Source organism: Eutrigla gurnardus (assembly GCF_963514095.1).
Source record: "Eutrigla gurnardus genome assembly, chromosome: 3".
NCBI lineage: Eukaryota > Metazoa > Chordata > Actinopteri > Perciformes > Triglidae > Eutrigla > Eutrigla gurnardus.
The window spans coordinates 22,902,904-22,927,629 of record NC_139917.1 but is presented as its reverse complement, the minus strand read 5'-3'; the positions used below and the strand labels follow the sequence as shown (position 1 = coordinate 22,927,629).

At 39.5% G+C, this 24,726-nt stretch overlaps 1 protein-coding gene across 1 annotated transcript; it reads right to left on the bottom strand.

Moving 5' to 3' along the window:
• Positions 1-824: 824 nt before the first annotated feature.
• rnf24 (ring finger protein 24) lies at positions 825-23,909 on the bottom strand. Its single transcript, XM_084006238.1, has 6 exons — positions 23,440-23,909; positions 13,129-13,278; positions 8,792-8,834; positions 8,401-8,442; positions 5,535-5,614; positions 825-4,699 (listed from the first exon to the last, which is right to left on the bottom strand). The coding sequence occupies exons 2-6, from the start codon at positions 13,269-13,271 to the stop codon at positions 4,558-4,560; spliced, it is 450 nt and encodes a 149-aa protein (XP_083862364.1). The 5' UTR covers positions 13,272-13,278; positions 23,440-23,909; the 3' UTR covers positions 825-4,557.
• Between the last annotated feature and the right edge of the window lie 817 nt (positions 23,910-24,726).

Sequence of the window (24,726 nt, the reverse complement as noted above, 5' to 3'; positions counted from 1 at the left end):
CTAGCAGCTCGAGGCTACATTAGCCGCTGCTAGCATAACACACCAGAATCTCCGACCCGACTGTAAAGAATGCACGAGCCACTAGATGTCGCTGTTGTTTCAATGGTGTCTTTTTGGTCCTTTTGAACGACTGCCTCGACTTTATAGAACATGATATAATCTATTTTTCCATGCTAGTGAAACCGTAATGTTTAATGTTAATATAAATTGTGAATATGGTCATCTTGTAGACCATTTATGTAGATAACTCGGACTAATTCAGTTTCACCACAAGGAGGTGGTATTACTCTTTTAATTAATGATGTCTCTGGTCAACTTGAACACTTCCAAGTTTAAAATAAAGTCAAAGATATTAGTGAAACGTCTGAACACGTGGGATCAGTCCATAAATAAATGTGTACAACAAATTAGTTGTGTAACTTGTATGACAAACTATTTTTCATGCAAGACATTTTGACTGTATTCAAGAAAACACTCAACTCTGTCCAAAACTTGGATTTTTTTTATTTACAGTTCAAGTCAGTCACATGCAACATTTTCATAAAATGAATAAACAGGAAATTAGCAAAAACCGAGAGAAAAAAGCATATTATTTTCTCCAAAATAGCAATATACAAAAATAGAGCTTACAAATACTGTACAGCAATTGTCTCCAAAAATATTCTGCTGCAGAATTCTTAGTTTTACAAACAATGTCCGTGAGAGTCCACAAACATAATCAGTGTTAACAAAAAAAAAAGGGGTGTGTGAGAGCAGAGTAAGGGGTGCTTTATTAGACTGGTAAAGGTAGGGAGGGTTTGTTTGGAGAATGGGGGCAGGGGGTATTTGTGAATTGGAAGAGCACTAAAAGAGCTTCAGAGGAATAAATAACACACTATAAAACCAAGAGGAAAGTTCACTTCAGGGAGGCAGTGATAGAGATTAAAAATCCTAAATGGTCTGGTCGCTGAAACCAACCACGGAAATATAATCTATAAAATGAGTTTTGTCATATTCTTCAAGTACACTGTCTGGCATCAAACATCATGCCCTGAAGGGACATTCACATAAATGGCGTTCTGATGCCATCGTTCAGACACATTCTACTCGAAGCATCAGTACATTTGTTTTATGTGAGGCGGTGTCCCCGACTGGGGCATTTCATCTGATTGTGTGTTGTCTATTTATAATAGCGGTAACTCACAAGTAGCACTGACGTCAATGGTGATTTCAGTGGCAGGAGGCCATTTCTTACTATATTCACGGCCAGCTCAGTTTCCCTTTCCCTTTTAAAATCCAAACATTCTTTGTGATTGGCAAGGACTTTGATTAACAACGGTTCATATTGGTTTGGCACTTCGTTTGTAGTGGGATTAGGACGGCACACACGCATGAAAGGGGGAAGTTTTGGCGGAAAGGCTAAACGTGTTTACGATCAAACACGACATTAAGATGGCAATGGCAGGAAGTATTCAGCTGCCATTTAGTTTATATGAAGGAGCATTTTAGTGCACCTTATGTATAAATACACTACTACTGATACTATGTTCTACAGACATTTAACAATGGTGATATCAGTGGCAACGTGATGCAAAATAGCATGCTTTCACATTAAATCTCCTCCTATTCTTGTCTTTCTCCCATGAACCTTACATTCCGAGACCTTACATTTAGGTGCCTGTCAGCTGGCACAGAGCTTTAAGACTTGTGTTATCAGCACTGAGATACAAAATATATTGTCTTTCAGGAACAGCGGCCCGAAATACTCACTAATATATACTTTGTACAGATACATTTGGGGGATAATGTTATGGAAAGGAAACATCGGGTCGCATACTGTCAAATTTGCATTGACATACAAGTTTAATCAAAGAGTTGCCGAAATACTAGGAAGCAAAAGGTACAAAATGCGGTACACCCACCCCTGAAGCTCATGTCGATTATTTTCTTCAACATTAAGCCACTACCTCTTCAATAACAGGCAATAAAAAATATTTTCTGATCATAATGTTAATTATTGATAAACTAGGTTTGATATTGCCAATGACCACATTGTAATTGTGTCCGTTTTTGTTCAAATGAGGCTACCGTGGACAATGTCTCTCTTTACGTTTGAGTTGCTTTAAAATGTTAATACTGATACTAATGTCCCAGGATTGGATCTCATGGGACAACAGACTAATACGCTACATACAGGATAGATGTATCTTGCCTTTGCTCTCATCTAACAGTTGACATTTTCCCCTTGCTGCATGCTATGACCCAGTCACAAAGGTCACCACTGTGGAGTGTGGGCAGACATTTAGCAGAGATGAAACATTCAAACCACAGAGTTCAGAGCAATGATGCTTCCCTGCCATAGACGGTGAAGAGCATTGTCACTCACTTTCAAAAGCGTCCATGTGTTGGGAGCCTGTGCAACTGTGTGTGAGACAGTGCTTGGTATTTAAGGATAGATAGTTGCGTTAGATGGAAATTGTGATTTTGGCGTTTATAGAATTGAAACTATAATCCTTTATAGTAATGTTTGTAAAGATTTAACATGTAACAACCGTTTTTATAGCTCCAGGACATATCTAAATCTTGTACTCTGTATTTCATTGTGGTAGTTTTATTTTTTATAGCGGGACTACTGGATTGTGTCTGTAATGTGAATTTATGATTGTCATTGAATTTATGATTGACAACCTCCAACTTATCTTAGGTCCATCGCTCTGACGCACAGCTTTTATTTAGCCACCCTTTTTAGATCAGCACATTGACACACAACTCATTGGCCACATGCAGCCAACAAGGGGTGAGGACAAAAAAACATAACCACAAAAGCTGGCAGGGCTTAAGAGTTACTGTATGTGTGGCACAAAACAAAAAGCATCCTGTACTATACAGAAAGAGGGAGAGAGGCGAAAGCACCAGAATACTGCAGCTAAAAGGCAGGACTACCCTTTATGTATGCGAGTGTGCATGAATGAAAATGCTGCTTCATTACAACCTGCTGACCACTGACTCTCTGCCCCCCTCCCCCTTCTCCCCTGTGTGCATGTTTTACAGAGTACTGTGTATCTTCACCAAAATATATGCTGATGATCTGCTGAGGGCAGTAATTCTGATGCAGGTGTCAATCCACTAACTCATCCATTCGATGCAGCTGTACCAAGAAATTATAATAAATACAAAAAATTAAAAAAATAAATACAAATACTCTACTGGGAAAGCAAAAATAACTGCAACTGTGTATGCAGCACATTTGATGTCAGAGCAAAGAATGCAAAAGCGAGCTTAATCCTGTCAAGGATCGATCGTTCTCTAGCCGGATATGTGATGCTGTTGAAGATAAATCAACATGACTGCTTGACATTGTTGTTTTGTGAAATGAAGTGACCCAGCATTAATCTGATGAGAGCCATTAACATTCACACAGACCAGCTTCGATCAAATAAAATGATGCAGGAGCAGCAGATCAGAAATAAAACTGGAACATGTTACATCTTTGTTCAATATTGCCTCATTACTGGTGTTTGTTCTGTCAATCAGTTTAGTCGACAAAGCACCAGGTTTCAACACACTAATACTGGTTTAGGTCATCACAGCAGTTGAAGCAGTGATTTCCTGTTGGAGAGGTCCTGAATTGGTTTATTGGGTAATACCTGGGGCGACGGCATATAGCCAGCAGTGGTCTGTGGTGGATGCTACTTTGTATATTCCTCTGATGAAGATATCATTTGTTCACTGTATCACCTTCCTCTATTGACAGAATAATAGATTAAAACGGATAATAACAACAGTCACATTGTAATGAATGACAAAGAGGCCATCGATGAGGATCGATGAATTCTCTAGGCTTAGTGCGAGTTTCAACACATTCCATCCTTTCACATTTAGTCAGACAAAGTCTCAAGGTTGCTTTGAGCTTAATATCTTACCTGTGTGTGTTAAATTATAACTAAAAGCATTGTCCAAATGTCCCGACATTCAATCTTCTGACATAGGTTTTTTTGTTGTCCCTTTGAAATATATATATATTTTTACAAATCAAAATTGACTAATTACTAATTTACTAAATAAAAATGAAAACCTATGTGGCTTTGTACTGTACATAGATATAATAGTTAATGGTAAAATATAAAACACAACCTTGCTACTAGGATCACACAATTAAGGTTTGCCTTCTTGTAAAGTGCTCGTTAAAAAAAAAAGTTAGTGTATTGTATTTCTTGGCTTTTGTGTTTTTTCCCCCCTCCTGGTCTTGAGCTGGTGTCCCAAGAAAAGTGCTTTGGTTGAGAAAAAGTTATCGACCACTCTTGGCCATGAAGGAAACTTCTCCAGAATCAACTCTCCTTCATTGTCCAGTAAAAAAAAAAACATGAAGAAGTTGATGATCAGTCAGAGCTGATATCACGAAATCCATTTGTGTAACAATGCATGGCGGAAGAGTCACGGTTTTTGTGAGTATTTCTGCATGAATTCCAGTTTCTCCAACCTGCCCACACACTCATACCGAAAGTGTACCTGTACGGGTGAGAGTCTGAGTGACGGGATGCGTGTCTGAAGTCTACTACAAAAGAGGGTTCAGGTCTGCTACACCAGGTTCTCGATGCCGGGTAGAGGCTGCTGTATTGGCATAGGTGGTTCCGTGCCACTGGCCTGCTGGGCGAGCTGCAACACAGGCATGTTGCACAGCGGGCACACTTTCCTCACCTCCAACCACTTAATGAGACACCTGGGAGAAAGCAATGGCAGTGAGCGTATGGTTAATGCAAAAAGGCAGAGATAAGTTGAGGCGTGCAGAAAATTAAAACTTAGGTTAGCTTGACATCAAAGTCGCTGTTTTAGCCTCCAATTAATGCGTCAACAATCGTTATTTTGGAGACTCTTCTGCTCTCCTGCTGTGGTGCTGAGACTGTCGGTCTCAGCACCACAGCAGGAGAGCAGCTGTACAGTTTTATTAAACTGCCCAGTCTGTTACTCCATATTACAGTTGCACCTAACAGTTGATCTAGGAGTACCTTAAATGTGGACCTGAAACAAGCCGTCAATTTACAAAACATTGTTTGATTCAAGCTCCACCAATGTGGGGATTTTCTACTTGGGAAGATTAAATAACGACAAGATAGCATGCTTTTTTACCACTTAATGTTTTTGTTTATGGTCTGCTTGGAATGTGTTTTCTCTATGAAACAGCATGGCTTCACTTGCCCACACACTCAACTGAGTGTTTATACAGTGGATTCAATGTGGTGGTGACCCTCGTGCAGCAACTGTGTGGAAAAACTAGGCCAGGGGCGGTGTCGTGCTGATATAAACAACTCTGATGAAATGGTCAGGGCACGGGGTGGGGGTAGTCGAGGTGTGTGGGATGAAGTTCACTCAAACAAGCAATCATTTCCTGTGTAGTTCCACACTTGGCTTAGTTTTATGTACACAAATATCTAATTATTAACTTCTACACCAAAATTAAAATAACTTCACTCAAGTCTCTGAAAATCGCTTTTGTGTGTGTGTGTGTGTGTGTGTGTGTGTGAGTCCACGTATGTCCACCTAACGCTCATACTTACTTCCTATGAAAGGCATGTTTGCATGGACAAATCCCAAGCTCGTCTTTCTGTTTGAACTCCTCCAAGCACACTGCACAAATCTGAAAGGCAGAGGGGAAGTTAAGAGATATTTTCAGGGAGGAGGGCAAATCAACAACTTTGAAATCGTTGGTTGTTCGCTGGTGCTTCGTTCTTTCAGTCTTACTCTGAATTTTGCATTGATGGACTGGAAACAAACTATTCAAACAACCAAGATCAAACACTCATGGAAAAAAAGACAACTGCTGCCAACATCTGGGGGGGGGGGGGGGGGGGGGGAAGAGAGAACAGTAACTGACCAACTGTGTTCCGTTATATAAGTCTGACTTAACTCACACTGGGGAATGGCTCGGTTAGTGGTTAGAGCAGGCTTCCTTTAGTAGCAATCTTTCCAGGGTACAAGACATAGAAGGACTGAACGATTTGAAAGATAGCCAGAGCCATAAAACTGGACCCACGTCAAACAGTATGATTAAAAAAATATTAGCTACATTGACTCCATCCATCACATGTTTTAGGTCCACATTACAGTGACAGCAGGCTAAGTGGAGGTTCTCGCCATCCACCACTTCCAGGTCCTCCTGGAGGATCCCAATATGTATACTAGACGTTCAGGAGGCATCCCAATCGGAAGGCAGAACCACCTGAACAGTCTCAAAGGAGACATTGCAAAGGATCAAGAGGTTCTCCCTGTCAGAGCTTTTCGTTTTGGCATTTTCGCTTTTCGCTTTGTCAATTTATACGCAATCCAGTGCTACTGACTCATAGGTCAGGGCTGGCATATATCCAACCTCCCAATGAAACTCATTGTTGGCAGGTGAAAAGAAGCAACCGACAACACTGCATATAACACAGGTAGGAAGTGGTTGACACCACCTCTCCAGACCAAGCTGCAATGACACAATGCATGGGGAAATGGAAATTTCAAATTGTGAGAAAATGGTTGAAAATCTGCAAAAGTCCCCACTGAATTCCCATCACTAAATTTCATTGAACCAGTGGGTAACATTCCCATAAAAGAGGGCTTCAAGTTGGCACACTGTTTCTGGGGCTGTCTAACCCTGAAACTATTACTCCTTTAGTCACACAGATTCTCTTTTCTCAGCTCTACATTATGGGGGTTGATGGATAAGGAGGGATGAAAAGAACAGCATGGGGGCTCTTAGCTTTCTCTCTTGATGATTTTTAGGACACCGAACAATTCCGTTAAGATGTCTGCTTTGCTCTCTTTTTTGTGTGAATAGATCAATGTTTTTGTTCCTTTCAGTGCCTTGTCTGTGGTGTCACACGCACAGTGGAGCTCTGGCAACCTTCACCAACTTTTGATAGAATCTCTGTCTCCCCATTAACTGACCAAATCCTGTAATCTCTGGTAACAAATTCCATGCCAAACACATGGACTTTTTTGGAAAAACATTACCGGATCATGGACTTGACTTCATAAAAACATTTGATACAAATGGATTACTTAACAAATGTTGAGCAGAAATAAGTTACAATATAGTGAACAATACATGTAGATGTGAGCCTACCTTTTTTTAACCGCCATTTTTTTTTCTAATCAATCATTTCACATGTAACTTTTACGAGTGAATATAGAATATTTCATTGTTCAACAACCAGAAAACATGCTATATCGTCATGGACATGTCATCCAGCCCTGTTTACAGGGTATTATATTCTATTGCATTACACGACATATAGGACAGTTAAATGGGTCAATGTCATACTGAAAAAAGGATAACTGATCAGGTTACACATCAAACAAACCTGAGTATGACTTGACTAGTAAATTCATCCGATATTCCCACTCCTTTCCTAGATATTCCACCAAAATGCTGAAGTTGAATCCATGCAACTCAGTCTATAATCGTGTCTCCGGGGTGATCCTTTGGCGTGGGAGTCCTTAAAACTAGGTCATCCACCCAGGCTAGTGTGTGTGTGTGTGTGTGTGTTATTGTCCTTACATAAATACAGCTTGGTTATTCTGTCAAAGTCTTCACTCACATGACACCTTCTAATGTTTTTTTCAGTTTCCAACAACATAAACAATACAAGCCTGAGGCCTGACGGAACAGTGGGAAATTCCTACAGTGATGACAAGAAACTGCGTTTAGCCAAGTGTCAAAGCAAACGCGGAGATGCTATTGTTAAGATGTTCATTTGCACTATGGTGATAAAGCGATAGTGTTCCTGGCTGCAAAGCCAATGATGCTGCTTTACTCACTGACTCACATTACTTATTTTCCAACCAAGCTGAGTAAAAATACAGCATTAGGTAATAACGATAGGGAGAACATGCTATTTGACACATGAAGTTTCAAAACAGATGCACTGAATGTTAAATAACTAACAATGTGTATGTCATCACTGCTGCCAAACTAAACAAAACCCAAAAAGCTCTTAAAAAAACAACAACATCAGGAGTACAGACAGCCCATACTTTACTGCATGTCCTGATATGTTCGGACATGGCATATGTCTGCTTCTGATGCATGTTACATAACAGGAGTTTGTACTAGCCCACAACTGCTACTCCATCAAGCTGCCAGAGCTACCATGGAGCCACATGGTCACTAACTGCACTAATTGAATAAACATGATCAACTTTAAAAAAAAAAAAAGAAGTGATTTCAGAGAGAAGCAGACAGAAGGGTCTACAATGTGCGTTTGAAAGATATATCCAGGATGTTTAACTAGTTCAGCAGCGCAAACAGCGCAACTTTTTGTTTTTACTCACTGTTACAATTATTAAGAAGCATTGACAATTGAGATAGATACACTTTCCATACACTAGATAGTCAAAGTTGTTAAAGTGGTCATTTAAAGTGTAAAGATGAGTGCTTACCTCATGCAAATTTAGCTCTTTGACTTTTTCCTTCTGAATGACCTAAGAGGCATAATAAGAGATGAGGAAAGATTAGTCACTGGTTGAAAGTAACACTGTAATATGGTAATAGAAAACAGTTAGTCTGGAAATACAAAAAAAATATTTGCTGTATTACAGTTAATGTATGTTCACTAATGGGTGTGAGGGTTTGTGTGGGTGTGTGTGTACTATATGAGCTTGGTAGTCTTACATAACCCACATGTTTTTAGCTTGCTGGTAGTAAGGAGATACATTAGTTAATGGTCACCACAGTATTATGCCAGTGTGTGTTCATGTGTTTAACTTTGACATGTTTGGGAGTTTTTGCTTTGCGTGTGTGTGTGTGTGTGTGTGTCACTGGAGTGCTTACTTGTTTGTATGCATATAGCTCTTTGTGCGCCTGGTGCCGTAACCTGGGGAGACGCAAAGACAAAACATCTTTTTGATTAGTAAGCGACCTTCAACTAACTATGTCAAATAGGGACAAAGTAGAATACACCCTGAAAAAAAGAGAAAAACTACAAACATAGATGGATTTTCATTATAAATACTTGCCTTCTGACACCAGTCTATTCTAGTGTATCATCCTGGTACCAAATTGACATGAAAATTAATTCTCAAAATAGAGAATAATTATATTCTTGGCATACATACCGGTTCAATGATAAAAGTGACAACCAAACATAGGCAGTTTTTCAGAGCAAACTTTTTATATTGAGATAAAAATGTTTGGATTTTGCATATCCTGCATGAGCGTTAAAGAGGAGATGATTCTGCCTCAGGTTTATGTCAATAACTAGATTAATTAACTACTTTAAACAATTACAGAGAGGAGGGCAAACCGGAAAATAAAATATCACCTTCTTGAACTCTGTTAAATATTTGTTTTACTTCGTAATACAATAGTAGACCAAGTTACATATTAGCAGCCATCATTCTTAAAAGAGGCCTTCTTTTTCAAAACAAACACCGGACATTAGGTAAAATAGTAACTCAGCGTATCAAAATACATTGGATCAGACATTCATTAAAAGCATTGCTGCAGGTTGTTGAGGCATTCTTGCAAAACTCCAAGTTAAAAGGAGAGCACCTGCAGTTGCTGGCAGGACAAAAATCCTGCATACAGTCAAAGTTTGTGGATTATATCAAACTGTTGCTAACGAAGCAAGAGCAAGCTAGCAAACTCTAAGTAAACATTGTTCAACAAAACAACTCAAACAAAGAAAGAACAGAAAGAGCACTGGATAAGAAGTTAATCTAGGTACAGAGAATGAGAATAAAATATGTAGGGGGAAAAAGAATGAAAACAAGAGATAGAAGAAATTCATAGGTTTGTAGGATTTACCTCCATTACAAGTAACCTTAACCTCTCGCAGCAGAGTGAGAGGGATCTGTAAAACAAGCAGCACAGTCTAGGAGAGAAACTGACATTTTCAAAGACGTCAGCAGGAAAAGGTGCAGAGACTCCCAAGGGTAGAGGACAACCGGTCATGGGTGAGGGGGTTGTGGGTGACTGATAGGGGTTGTTCAATGACCCTTAAGTGCAATGTCAAAATGGGCATGCCTGTAGTCAGTGGGCAAGTTAAAAATGTAAAATACGTGTGACAGCCATCATTCAAGTGAATAATGTCCGGTTTGGTCTACCTTGGGGTATGTCCCTTCACTGAACATTCACAAGTACTAAATAAATGTTACTAACTTAGTGTTACAAGAATCTACGTTTATTTGCATTGCCAATTCATAACATTGAGGTTATGCACCTGAATTCAGCATTCAAGGCCTCCTGCCTCTTATATTCAGCAACACACCAAGCTCAAGAAATACTTGTCAATGCTTGTAATGTATACAGCAGTGCATATTTGACATGTGTGTGTCGATTGAAGACTCACTGTTAGAGGTGGTTGAGTGTTTCTGTGAGAGACTGCCTTGTGTCAAACTATGTGCAAGTGTTTGTCTTTGTTTGAATGATGGCCTGTCACATGTCAACTCTAACGCTAAGTCCGCGATCCCATCAACGACCACGACCCCCTATGGTGTCCTCTGAGGTGTAAGAACATTTGTAAAAGGAATTTGTTTAAATGTAGCCAAAATAAGACTTGTACATTCATCATGGTGCATATAATTTGAGCAAGTCCTTTGGGAGACTGCATCTTTAGACGCCTTTTATAGAGCTAAATCGCTCTTTTACTTGTAGTGACTCAACTTGGCAATCTCGACTTTCAGCGTTATGTCATGGTACTGCATCAAAGTGATGAAGTGTCTCTTCACAGTTAAATGTGGAATCGTATTAACACAGTAGTAGGTAACCTACTTACCATTTGCCCTGCAAGATAGGATATGGCAGGGTGGCGAGGGGTGAATTTTGTTGGGAACTGCTGCTTCTCACTGTCTTAGGTAAAAATGCTAGACATTATTTCTGTTCACTCTGTTGCTGGCAGGGGAAAAACCCTGCAGCAACAGCAGCCAGGACAATTTGATTAGACCAGTGGTATTAAAAAGAGGGGCATGACGGAATGACGAGTAAACAAAATTCCCTTTTCCATAGGGGGAATAATTACTGGATTACAGACTAAATGCTTAAAAAGGGAGCTTTAACAAGATGAATGGTAATGGTTACAAACAGGAGATATAAAAATCCAAATGCTTATATGAATAGCCAAATGTTAATTTAATTAACATATGAATATGGTGAGGACATTAAGGAGGTTAAGTGGCTCTTTGTAAAAAAAAAGGGTTAGAACTAGTTTCTTTGACGCCAAGTACCATGATCATAATATTACCATTTCCGTATCAATTAAGATTAGCAAGTCACCAACTGTCTCATCAACATCATAGATACCCTCTCCAAACTGTGCTGTTGAAACATTTTGCCCTTTTGTGACATAAATATTTGCAAGACAAATACAAAAACACATTCCTAGAAAGGAGGAGGGGGGGTTCTGATTCATTTAATCAGAACTGAAGGTCATAGCAACAAGTGCCATACTGTTTGTTGGATAGATTGACATGATTATAAGATATTTCATTGAACTGTTTTGCATAGATTTCATGAACATGATTTTATTAGATATAAAATCATAAAAAAGGTATTAAGCCATTACACAAAGAAACATCAGTACCATCAATGTATCCTGTTAATGCATAGATATTTCCACAGTCACAGTAAAGTAGTATATGTAGTATATGTAGTATATATATATATATATATATATACATATATACACACACACACACACACACACACACACACACACTATACTGCCGAAAGTATTCACTCACCCATCCAAATAATTGAAATCAGTTGTTACAATCACTTCCATGGTCACAGGTGTATAAAGCAAGCACCTAGGCATGCAGAATGGGTCGCTCTCAGGAGCTCAGTGAAATCCAGCATGGTCCTGTGATAGGATGCCATCTGTGCAACAAGTCCAGTCGTGAAATTCCCTCGCTCCTAAATATTCCAGTCAACTGTCAGTGGGATTATAACAAAGTGGAATCGATTGGAAACAACAGCAACTTAGCCAAGAAGTGGTAGGCTACGTAAAATGACGGAGCGGGGTCAGCGGATGCTGAGGCACAGTGTGCAGAGGTTGCCAACTTTCTGCAGAGTCAATCGCTACAGACCTCCAAACTTCATGTGGCCTTCAGATTAGCTCAAGAACAGGGCGTAGAGAGCTTCATGGAATGGGTTTCCATGGCCAAGCAGCTGCATCCAATCAAGCCATACATAAGCAAGTGCAATGCAAAGCGTTGGATGCAATGGTGTAAAGCACGCCGCCACTAAACTCTAGAGCAGTGGAGACGCGTTCTCTGGATTGACGAATCACGCTTCTCCATCTGGCAATCTGATGGACGAGTCTGGGTTTGGCGGTTGCCAGGAGAACGGTACTTGTCTGACTGCATTGTGCCACGTGTAAAGTTTGGTGGAGGGGGATTATGGTGTGGGGTTGTTTTTCAGGAGCTGGGCTTTGCCCCTTAGTTCCAGTGAAAGGAACTCTGAATGCTTCAGCATACCAAGAGATGTTGGACAATTCCATGCTCCCAACTTTGTGGGAAGAGTTTGGGGATGGCCCCTTCCTGTTCCAACATGACTGTGCACCAGTGCACAAAGCAAGGTCCATAAAGACATGAATGAGAGAGTTTGGTGTGGATGAACTTGACTGGCCTGCACATCCTGACGTCAACTCGATAGAACGCATTTGGGATTAATTAGATTCAAGACTTCCCATCCATACAAGATCAGTGTGTGACCTCACAAATACGCTTCTGGAAGAATGGTCAACAATTCCCATAAACACTCCAAAAACCTGGTGGAAAGCCTTCCCAGAAGAGTTGAAGCTGTTATAGCTGCAAAGGGTAGACTAGTAGTTCATATGCGCGTCAAGGCAGGTGAGCGAATACTTTTGGCAATATAGTGTATATAGACTTTTTAGTTTCTCAGGTTCACTGGTTTGAAAATGAGAACCTGGAAATGCTAAAATGTGTTTTCCATCGTGACCTTTTGGAAAATGGCAACGTACGAGCAGGATAATGTAGTCTACAAGGTTAATCAGACAACTTGTGTTACACTTACCCCAGATAAATTAGCTGCACCAAGAAAATAATCAATGGGGCCCAGCCAAGAGACCCTTGTATGACTGAGCTAAGCAACATCAAAGACAATAAAAAAAAGCTCTTAGCAAAGCAAAATGCGTGCATGGATCTTACCTAATTAAGTAGCAGCAGAAGAGGAGGCTGAGGATGAAGACAAAGATGGCTGTCCCAAATACCACAATGTAGATATTAAGGGGAAGATTCTGGAACCCTATATTTGGCATCCTGAAACTGTAGTGCGGGAAATCGGAGCTCATGGATATCCTGGATGGAGAGACACAAATGGCAAACAGTAAGTATTTCCACACCCTTCAAAACACTCAGAGAATGAGCAGGGAAAAACTTGGGCCAATATTGACACAAGGAAAACTGGAAATTAGGGTAATTTACTTCTATCTACGTTTTATTTTCAGGATCATATTTGAGGTTTTGGTTTGATTTCGGTTTAGTTTTACTGTAAATGCGTAAGTAAGCTTCATAAGAGGCTGAGGATGAAGACAAAGACTTGAATTTTTCCAAAAAACGCAGTTTGCTTATTTCTGATTTGGGTTGACATATTACACTACTAAATGACATTTCTTTTTCAAATTATTTTGTACCAAAGACTAAAAAATATTAATTGTAATTAGGCATTTGCCCAGAGTGGTATTTGAGGAAGAATGACACCATTCAAAGTCAGTCCACTCCAGATCATGTGTGCCCCCTAATATGCAGATTTCTTTTAACTAAAAGATATAAATTAATAAAGATAAATTATCTCGATCTGAACACATAATCAGATGTGAGGCAAGAAGATACCCTTAAGCTAAAGATGCCATACAACCCTGATTATACTCACTTAGCCTATACATACATTTGAAGGGATTCCCTCCTGCCATAGCAGCTGGTACATCCGTTCCAATTCAACTGGTTCAGAACAAGTAAAAGAGTGTTTTGGTTGCCAGAAACACACAGAAAAGGCACAGTAGGTTATGGATAAATAAGCTCTTCATGATCCCTCTATCGTCCCCTCCCCTATCTAATGAACCAATGACTAGTTGATTTAGGACTCTCCTGCTCTAAGGTTTGCTTAAATTGGCCAAATGCCAAAACCTCAAAATATATGTTGAAAGCCAATAGCAGGGCTATGGTGCAATAAGTAATAAAAGGCAAGCCAGAAGACTGATTGTTACGTAGGATACATTAAATTATTGGTACACAGACAGCTCAGCTTTGTCCCCACACTATTCTACAGATCTCTTTGATTTATTAATTATATTGCACTGTTTTAAAATATAAACGGGCATACCACTCACACTGCCTTTTAACATGCAAAAGAAAAAAGCAATGTTTATAAAAAGAACTACATTTATTTGATTAACATTGTATGAGTATAACTACAAAGTCCCTTTTGATTCATAAAAGACAAGGCACACTAGCAAGGATCTATTGGTCAAGTGCTCTTACTCAATATACCAAAGAAACATGACCAGACGTGTCTACGCCTACCCAGAGAGAAGGTGAGGAGGAGGGGGAGAAGACAGGAATAACTTTGACTCCTTTGGGAACCCTGTCTTGTGCCCCTCCCCTTCACCAAACACCAAGAGCGTCGTTGCTCTTCACTCTTCTGGACAGTGGAAAGTTTTGCAGGTTTGCTGAGGCCAATCCTCTCCTGCTTATGACTACACCACATGTATCACACACTCACTCTCTATTATATAACTATGGTGTCTCAGTATGGAGAACACTCTCTCAGCATTACCATCAGAAAGCCTCTATATAGCAATACTCTATATAATACAGTATTTTCAGGATTGTCAGGATCGGCACAGAGCTATGTCTCCCCTATAAAAAGGCACAGACGACGTCCTTTGACGGTCAAGATAGGCTGACCTCCATCTGGCTTTCACAAGGACTTGGTAAGATGACATCTAAGAACAAGGTGAAACCAAATTTATCATTTGAAACTATTTCAAACATATGTTTAGATATCACCCTATCATTACCAACCAACCAGGCTAACTTTTTTATTTTACTTTTACACAGATTATACACTCTCGCTGTACAGAACGTAAGCAACCACTGAAATGGTTGTCTAAACAGTGGCACTGACATTCTAGGCGTGGTCCATATAATTTTAAACAAATCAAACAGCACTTTTAGCCATTGACTGTGACGCCCAAGTATCTATCTGTTAATTAAATAAGCTGTAGATAAATTGTACAATGACGCTATGTTGATAGTCCTTATTGGTCCAATTCAAGGCTCAATACCAAATGCAAGCCCTGCTTCTCAGTCTGTCCCTCCAAACAAAGCTCAGACAATCTCCCCTTGCTTATCTGAACATACAAATATGCGGCAGGGCTACATGATCCTTTAACACTAACAAGCACCTCTGGAGACAGACCCAAGGAAAACAACTTGTTTTACTACATGTTAGCCTTACCAAATTTAGTTTATATCTGGCTAGTTTAAAAAAAAGGAAAAAAAAAGACTGATGTCGAACTTGCAAGACAACTTACAGCGACATCATATCTTTTTATTTTCTTGTAGACTCACACACATATAGCAGACATACCCAAGTGGTGCCTTCATGCTGAAGAGCCAAAAGTCTCTATAGATTTGTAACACAGATTTGTAACACTTAATAATAATAACTTGTCCTTGAGAGCCTTGTTGGTGGGTTGCCTCCTGTTGACTTGAATCATAGCCCTTCTTTGCCCCGTTCATGGTAGGCTTCATGCCAAACTCGAGCCTCTCGAGCCTCTCTCTCTCTTCCTCTAAAGCCACAATAACCTACTGCTTATCTGATCACATAAACATTCTGTGGAGCCAAATGCTTTCCACACGCAATCACATCTGGAGAAATTTGAGGGCAAAACACCAACAAACCAACCCAAATAGTAGATAATTAAGTAAGAACAGAGCCCTCTAATGAGCAGCTGGAAATAATTCGTCATTTCCATGATTTTGAATAATTATAGTTGAGCATAGAACAGTTTTGCACACATGTGGATTTAAGTCCAAACAAAATTAAAACTACCTCTACTACTTTTAAACATTTTTGCCACCATGGTAATTTTACCTTTCATCTTCAGCTCCTGTAGCCACAGAGGTTAGCAACTTCTAGTTCCTCGGTATAAAAGCAGGTTTACATTGAGATGTGGGTAATTTTATCACTTTTTTGTTAGCAGAGCTGTGGCTCAGCACCAAGCTGCATTGAATTTATCCTACATGTTTCCAATGGTGCAGGACATTGTTAATAGTACAGACAACATCAGGGAATGTGAACGGAGCCTCAGGAGTCATCTCCTTTTCTGTAACACCAGCCATAGTTTGTAATCTACTAAAGCCACGTCTACTTCTTGCTACAAAAGTGTGCAAACAGATACTAACATTCACTTTTCATGAAAACATTTCCATTTCTAAAGCTATACAAGGCTAGTCTGGTTTCAGACAACAAGACAACGTCAGTATTGTGTCATGCCGTGCACTTGTGATTCATGCTTTTTCTTATCTGCAGATTATTTACTGATGATTTAACTTCAATAAATCGCATATAGAATATAGTTCCTGATGATCAACAAAGTTTTACAGGTTGTTGTTCAGTCAAAATATTTCGAAAAACAACACTTCAATCTGCATAGTTCTTAGAGAGTTAAAGAAAACTAATGAACTGCTTCCATTAACATGACATTGACACCTCGTCGGGCATTATCCCTTACTAAATCAACCTTTAAAGTTCCAAGGACAGTTATAGCAGAGACATGTGGGCAGCATTAAATGCAGGTGAAACTGAATGTCCTTTAAGTAAGTCGTCAGCTCTTAGGCTGTCCCCATCACTATATGCAACATACGGTGTCAAGATTCACTTACCTAGAAGATCTTTAATGGATTAAGCGGTTGAGAAATACAAACCCTTTTGAGTAAACAACCCACAAAACCACTTTTGGGGTATCACATCATTGAACACATCATTGATTACAATTAAAATCAGCAAACACGTTAAACTACTACTGCAAAATTGAACAATGAAAAGTTTGAATGCAGCCAGATATTCAGCAAAACTCATTATTCTTAATAGTAACTGCTGTGAATATACCATATACTAAATACCAAATCATTATAGACACAATTGAGTACACAATTTAAAAGTGCTGTATTCCGAACTCATAGCATATCTATGTGAGGGATTTCCCTCCACACTGTTCTCAATATGGCAATGGCTGAGCCGGCGGCTAGCAGTGAATGCTGCTTACAGAGCAAACAATAGCAACAGTGTTAACCTGGTGGGAAACCGAAGGTGGTGGTACATAGATTTGTAGTCTATTCCAAGGCACCAATGGAGCTCTTCTCTTACTGAGAAAATTAATATTGGGTTGGATTTGTCACCGATCTGTATTTTCCATGAATTTTAACAAATCTTAGGGTTGAGTTTTTTAAAAATGCAAACAGAAAATTGCACTGCTCTCTGTTACTTAATAGCTTGCTGTGGAACTAAAAATACCTTGTTGCCCCTCTCCCTCTTTGAAACTTAAGGGCCCACTCAGGACCAAAGCCAAAGTTTCATGCTTGACTGGGTATAAAACTGTGCAGATTATTTGAATGTACAGTGAGGCAGCACTGACAGAGCACTGAAGTAGAGACGTATAGCAGTCAAAAATGCAATGTTATCGTGAACACATCTCACATACAGGATAATATACGAGACAAAACAGCCTTCAGAATGAAATATGATGACTTGGCAACATACAGCGTCCTGTGTGCATCTGTACTCCTCATCCCACCATTTCTGCCACCAACTGCCGTTCTCGCTCAGACATTCTCACATGACCTCACCCTGTTACATAACAAGCAACAACACCATGCACAGCACATCATATTCATAGAATATGAGCATGAGTGGGAAAAAGACTCTTCACATTCATTGTGCACCGTTTCCTGTTAAACGTCCATATTTTCAACATTTGTGACTTGAAAACGGAGAAAAAGAAGAAAAGAGGGAAAATGGGAACGATCCATGACTAAGCTTCCACTAGGTAAATGGGTCATCACTTATTTTGGGTCACCTTTTTAGCTATGCCAGTCAACAACGTACATAGACTTTCTTTAAACGAGGGATGCACCCGATATAACTAAGTCAAGGTAACTTTACAGCTCATCAGTTGAACCTAATAAGCTGTCCGACTGCAACAATAAAGAGCTTGTTAAATCCATAATTTAATGCCAGCTGCAGTATGTGCACAGAACAGAGCCTTTGTATTCACATCGGTACTCTTTACCTGCAAGTATTGAAATGTATGTATTTGGTCTGAAAATTAGTGGTATTGGTGCATCCCTACTTAAAACAATTTAACAAATATATTGCATCACCGTTCAGTTTGAAATGTGAAACCAGTTTCCAAGAGTGATATCAAAATATTTGGATCAAAATATGATTCAATATAATGATGATGAGTAGTTCAGAATAGTTTGCGTAATTGTGAAACTGATATTTTTTAAGACACTTTAAACCCCATATTGGTACTTTTACAAAGAATTGTTTTCAGACAACCCAATGTCATTCTTGAGCATCTGACAGAAGAACCCTCCCTTTGTCCTTGCTCATCCGTTACATAACTAACTCATCACACAATGCGATGACTGTGGAGCTTAATCACACATAATGAACACACCAGTCCTTCAACCTTCAGCCCTCTTCTATGTAGTATTCATAATCAATAATGGTTCAGGAACCATTAGTAAACAGACATATCACATGGTCAAATAATGACTGTTGGAACCATGATATTTCACATTTGTCATGTGACAAAATACGTTTCAGGAAGCTGATGAGTCATAGTGCCACTGGGTTTTTTCCAAGAAAAATGCATCCAAATGCTTATCCCGAACAGGTCAATTAAATCTACCCTTGCCCTTGGTACTTTCCAAAATGTGCTGTATCTTATTTCCTTGTTTTATCATATTATCAAATATGAAATTCACAACCTCAAAACCTCAGGTCTTTTCAGTAGTTTTTGGTGATCAGCCCACAACATCCCATTCACGGTTGAGAAATGGAAATTTCCACTAGCAGCCACAGCGGCCAATGACATTTGCACATCTGAAACTTAATATGCCAAAGGGCAGCAACAAACACTGGGGCCTCAGAGGCAAAAGGGCTCTTCAAAATGTACTGGCTGTGGTTAGTGAAATACCCACATTTAGAGGACACTGAAATTGCACACCAAATTTTCAGCAATTTGAGTGGGAGAGGTTGTGGGGCACTGTCCATTCACATACCTGACCATCCATCAAAACATAATTGCTCCTAGTTGAAATGTTTTATGGTAAGAGTGGCTGGTTAAATCACCCCTTCCGACGGAGAGGAGGAAAAACAGATCAGTTACTAAGCATACAAAATGCAGGCCTCGGATACAGCAGTCGGTGAGGGGGAGCTTTAAAATACTCTGTTAAAACTGTACAACAGTGTTACTTCCTGAGGAGAATGAAGATGATGATGATGATGATGATGATATGATTACGCACCCCATTACTTATAAAAGTAGCCGACAGTGTTTCTGCTTCGAACCCTAAAATATGCATTACAAAAAGCTTGTTTTTCCAAAGTTGGACCAAGTTCTCCAGTAAGTAGGTCACTGTAACTATAACTCTAGTTATGGAGATGTGGGAGCCACAGGACTTGAGTGGAGCTGACAAGGTCAACCTAATGCCAGATGCTGGTGAAATTCCAATTACTGGATTTAAATCTAATACCACTACCATGAAAACCTATATATTCCCAAGCATGCATCTAACCATGGCATGCATACAACGGCACGACAAGATGTTTACACAAAATGCATTCATTTAAATGCTTATTTTCTAGCGCAACAAATGCTCAGTGTCTTCCTCCTTGTTTACTGATGGCAATTTAGGAAATGTTTACTGACTGGCAAGGCATTCTGAACATTCAATCTAACTCAACGTCACTAATTGTTAAAAGGCCCATTAAAGGCCAATTAAAGGCCCATTTTATAAATAAAGCAACACCAAATTGTAGATTAATACAAACTTCTATGCTAAGCTACTGATAGTTAGCCTACTACTAACACTCAAGACTGTCTGTGTCCATTTCATGAAAGGGTTAATCCATTACTAAGAAATATTTACAAGTTAACAAGCTGAGAATGTAAGGTAATTACAAAACAAACCTCTTAATCTTCTCATAAGTGTGAACTAAAATCATCAAAACTGGACCAAAATCTATTGCTCTTTTTGGCCTCCGTCCCTCCCTTTCAAGCCCATCATTCTTCAGTGGACTCTGATTGTAACACAAGCTGACATAAACAAGAGGAACTGACACACACAGCTGTCTCATACTAGCACTCTTGTCTCCCAGTATCCAGTGTCACAGTTTTCTGGAAAGTGTTATTATACTTTCAGTGCTCCATGTCGCCTCAATAACGGTCACCATTTGACAGCCAAAGTTTTACTTTCTACCCTATTCTCATCTGATTTTTGCGGACTGTTGACTTATGTCTATAGATGTCTAGTTACCAGTGCTGTGCACAGGCACTCTTTTAAAATCAAGACTGGCAAGCTATTTCATTTTAAAATAAAGTTCTTGAGAGTAGCACTGAACAAGATAAATGTAACAAGCCTATTCTATGTCTTTTCACAACTAGCTACTTATGAGAAACAGGGGCATTGGTTTACAGCATGCAGGGTCACATCTCATGCACTATAAATAAAACCTTCGGTCATGTGAGGGTGAGTAAGTCATGGTGAAACATGAAATCAACCTGAACCCAATATATAGTCATAGGAATTCTTGGGGGTTTACACTGCTAACCTCAAGGAAATAAAAAAACAGACTGAAACAAAAACAAAGACTAAATCTTTGCTTTTTTCATAACTGTCTCAGACGCTCAACTGATTTTCAGAATGTAGACCATAGCTTTAATTATATGCACATTCATTAAATTCATTATAGCACTGCTGTGACTCAAGGAGACTGGAGGAGGACTCATGACACACACGTCTCAAATGCTGCAGCAATGTGTATTTTGAATGTGTTGGAACGGCTCTACATGTTTAAGGGGACACCAGTCTAACTAAAATCTGTTATGTAATGTGGTATTTGACTATTTAACCTTTGCCCTCAGTGTGGCACACCAGTGTCTCATATAAGTTCCCTCACACTCATTTCCTCTTAACTGGAAAATTGCATAACTGGTTACTTGTATCAACTCATAATGAAATTATATTCTACACACTGCCAATGACTAGCAAGCTTTGTATTGGGGTGTTCACTCAGTGCTCATCATCAAAGTCATCCAAGTACAAGTAATCCCATTGATCATGGGAGTATATTTTTACATTTCATAATATTGTGTGTCAACACACCCACAGCTGACCTCAGACCCACAACGTTATCTAAATACCAAAACAAACAATTACAACAGTGAAGTCAGAGGAAGACCAGCACCTTTCTGTTACAGAAGAACAGAGTTGCACCTACATGAACCCTTGTAGAGAAAAGAAACTCAGTATAAGGAAGGCATGGGCTCCACTCATTCATTATTAGGTGAGGTTGTTTAATAATTACATCATTTTGAGTTTGCCTTGTACTGTCTCACTGGAAAATGAAAATGTTATTATAGGCTTAACCTCTGGGGAAGTAACATTATTGTTAAGCAGATGCTAAATGGTTCCCTAATATTGCTAGATAGATTGTCCATGTAATTAGAGGCAAATAAACAGATCTTCTGTGGCAGCACAAAGTAATAAATGCTGTAGATGATGATGTGTGAAATATACCTACTTAGAATAACTAACCAAATATGACCCGAGCACTGGAGTATGATCTTCAGTGCTCAGATCCTTTTCTGTTAAAAAAAAAAGAAGTTTTGCTTTCGCTTTGACATATTTTTCTGCATTTTTCTTTTCCGTTTTGCTTTTCTGCATGTTTCCTGCCGTTATACTGTGCATGAAAGTGCTTTTAAAGCATTATAACATTTGCAACCCAGTTTAAAGTGAATAACAAACAGTGTATATATGGAGATATTTCTTTTTTTCTATATAACTCATTTGAATCAATTTGCAAAAGCATTGTCAAGCATCTCTGTTCTCTAACAATACTGTCTCAAATCAAGCCTCTGTTGCATCTAAAGGATGGCAACCAGCCACAGCTTTCTGTAGTCTCTATATTGTAATTCTATTTTGGAAAAAATGATGTTGGGCTTGATTTCTTAAAAGTTGGACTATACATCTATGCCTACTCCATTGTGGAGAAGATAAGGTACAGTCATGTGTACAGGCACATCAATGGTATCATTCTCTGAGGTCAGTGCACCAGTGTTCAGTCCAGTGCAGGACTCTAGCTAGTCAGTCAACATTCCTCTTTTCAACCAAATCATAAATCATACATAAGCCTCAGGGGGGTTAACCAATCTGTACAACCCCCTCAATCCTTAGACCCATGACAGTGCGTGTGACAATTTATCATATCATCAACAGATGACATTAACATGACTGAGGACATCGATCATTGTCTCTGGTTACTTGACAGCTTCTTCCACAAGAAGCAGAGGTACAAACTCTATGAACATGATTTCTGCCAGAATCGGGTCTGCATAGTTCAGATGAAAAACAACCCTGCTCGCATTTCATGCAGCATTCTTATCAGATTGGAGACCATAAACACTCATTTTCGACTCCACATCTCTCTTTCTTTACCACAAAAAAAAATAAATCAAAAGGTGCACGATACCACATACCAGGAGAAGCTGGTTATAGCCCACGCGTGTTGCTGCTTACACAATGCTGTCAGTGTTGACGGAAACACAGAAAGCCCCACTGTTTCCTGCGGTTTCACGGAGTTCCGTGTTTAATGGGTTTAAACCCCGGCGGCTGCTCTATCATTGCACGTCACTGTAAAGCACCGACATGATTTAATTGAGCAACATTTTATTTTTTTTTAAAGAGCGATAGTCACGGTGACAGGGCATGGTTGAGCCGGGTTGACTATGAGAGATTTACTGTGATATCCACCTGACATTATCCTCATTTACCGCAACAATTATCGCTGGTGTTGTTTATTAACGTTACGGGACAGGAGACAGATGGGCGTAGGCTCGCCAGCTAGCAGCGTTGACCGCTAACGTTTTAGCCTTCGCGTTACTTGTGTATCTCAAAGCGAATTACGGTCTAAATTAACTGAAAACAATATTGTTAAATAGTGTTAAAACAATTAAACACACACCCATGAAAAGTATGTATGATATTATATATAGTGGCTCACGGGCTAAACTAGTTAATACACCACACGTTTGACTGGTCTCCTAACGATATATGACAGCATCAACGGTTGCCAAGTTGCACACGTTAGCTAGCAGCAAGCGGTTAACGTTAGCAGCTAACGATAAGGGGTTAAAAAAGAAAGAAATGGGACCATCCACTCACCAGCAGTTCTCGCAGCCCCAGTAGTAGCTATGTTCTTCTGCTGGGTATTTCGTCACACACTCGGGGTGCAATGAGCCGTTAAAAGCGACACAAGTTGACAGAAAACCGAAAGAGAAGAACCGAGTTAATATCTCAGCGTAACCGAATCCCGGCGACGGGGCGTCCTCATCACACAGCCTGAGATGTAGACGACGGTGGCGGCTGTGGTTAACTGGGAACCTCGCTGGGTGTGAATGGGAAGCAGCGGCACATTAAAAAAAAAATAAAACAACGATAAATAATGACGGTGGTGGATAAATATATGCCGTTGGCACGGTCAGGAGGGATCCCGCGAGGGGTTTTCTCGTAGTGATGATTTCTCCTCCTCCCCCCTAAAAATGTCGTTGTCAATCTGCACGGCTCGCACGTAAACGTTTGCTAAGCCCACTACCACCAGTAGCTAGACCCCACCTCCTCCCAGTCAGCTCCGCATGCAGCGACCGACGCGGGTAATAATGCCGCTGGAGGTTTTTGAGTACAGCGTGTACGAGGGGAGTGATGAGAGCATTGGGAGAAGGGAGGGAGGGAGGGGAATTGCCGCACATGGTCACGTAGCTGATTGCAAGAGATTCCTTAAAAAATAATGGTTCAAGTTAGAACCATTGCTTGTTTATTAGTTATGACACAATTCAATTTAAAAGTACCTCAATAACGACAAAATAAAAGTAACAACCAGGCAATATCATATTAAAACAATAAAAAAGTAAATTAAAAAAGTGTAAAGATAACAATATAAAAGTAGGATGCATATAATTTACAGTAACAGATTAAATAAATTAATATCATTAGGTAGAAAATCAAAATACTGTACTTTTATAGTGTGGTAGTAATAACATGTATTAAGGCTGAGATATAATGAGATAAAACTATCTGCATGGTCCCTTTGCATGATAGCCTTTACGTACAGTATATTGTTCTATTGTTCTAAAACACATAGTTTAGGTACAGGACCTGTTTAGGTACAGAATTATTTGCCATTTTATAATTTCTGTATGTTCATTGTTTTATTTTGAAGGCAATGGCCTAATTAGCATTTTGCTTTAACGTCATAGTGGAAGTACTCTCTGACTTTTAAGTATTTGTAAAAAAAAAATACCCCATTGCAAGTAAATCTTGTGCACTTGAAATACTACAGTATCGAAACTACTACAAAAGTACTTCTTATGCAGAGTTGTCCCTTTCAAAGTGGTATATTGTTCTGTAATTGGTTCATTAAGACTGATGCATTCATTTGAATGCCTTTTTTTT

Coding starts and splice junctions, on each gene's coding strand:
- rnf24 (XM_084006238.1), bottom strand. CDS start 13,271: ATGAGCTCCGATTTCCCGCACTACAGTTTCAGGATGCCAAATATAGGG. Junction 8,835..13,128: donor TTCTGCTGCTACTTAATTAG/GTAAGATCCATG, acceptor GCGTCTCCCCAG/GTTACGGCACCAGGCGCACA. Junction 5,615..8,400: donor AAGAGCTAAATTTGCATGAG/GTAAGCACTCAT, acceptor TCTGCCTTTCAG/ATTTGTGCAGTGTGCTTGGA.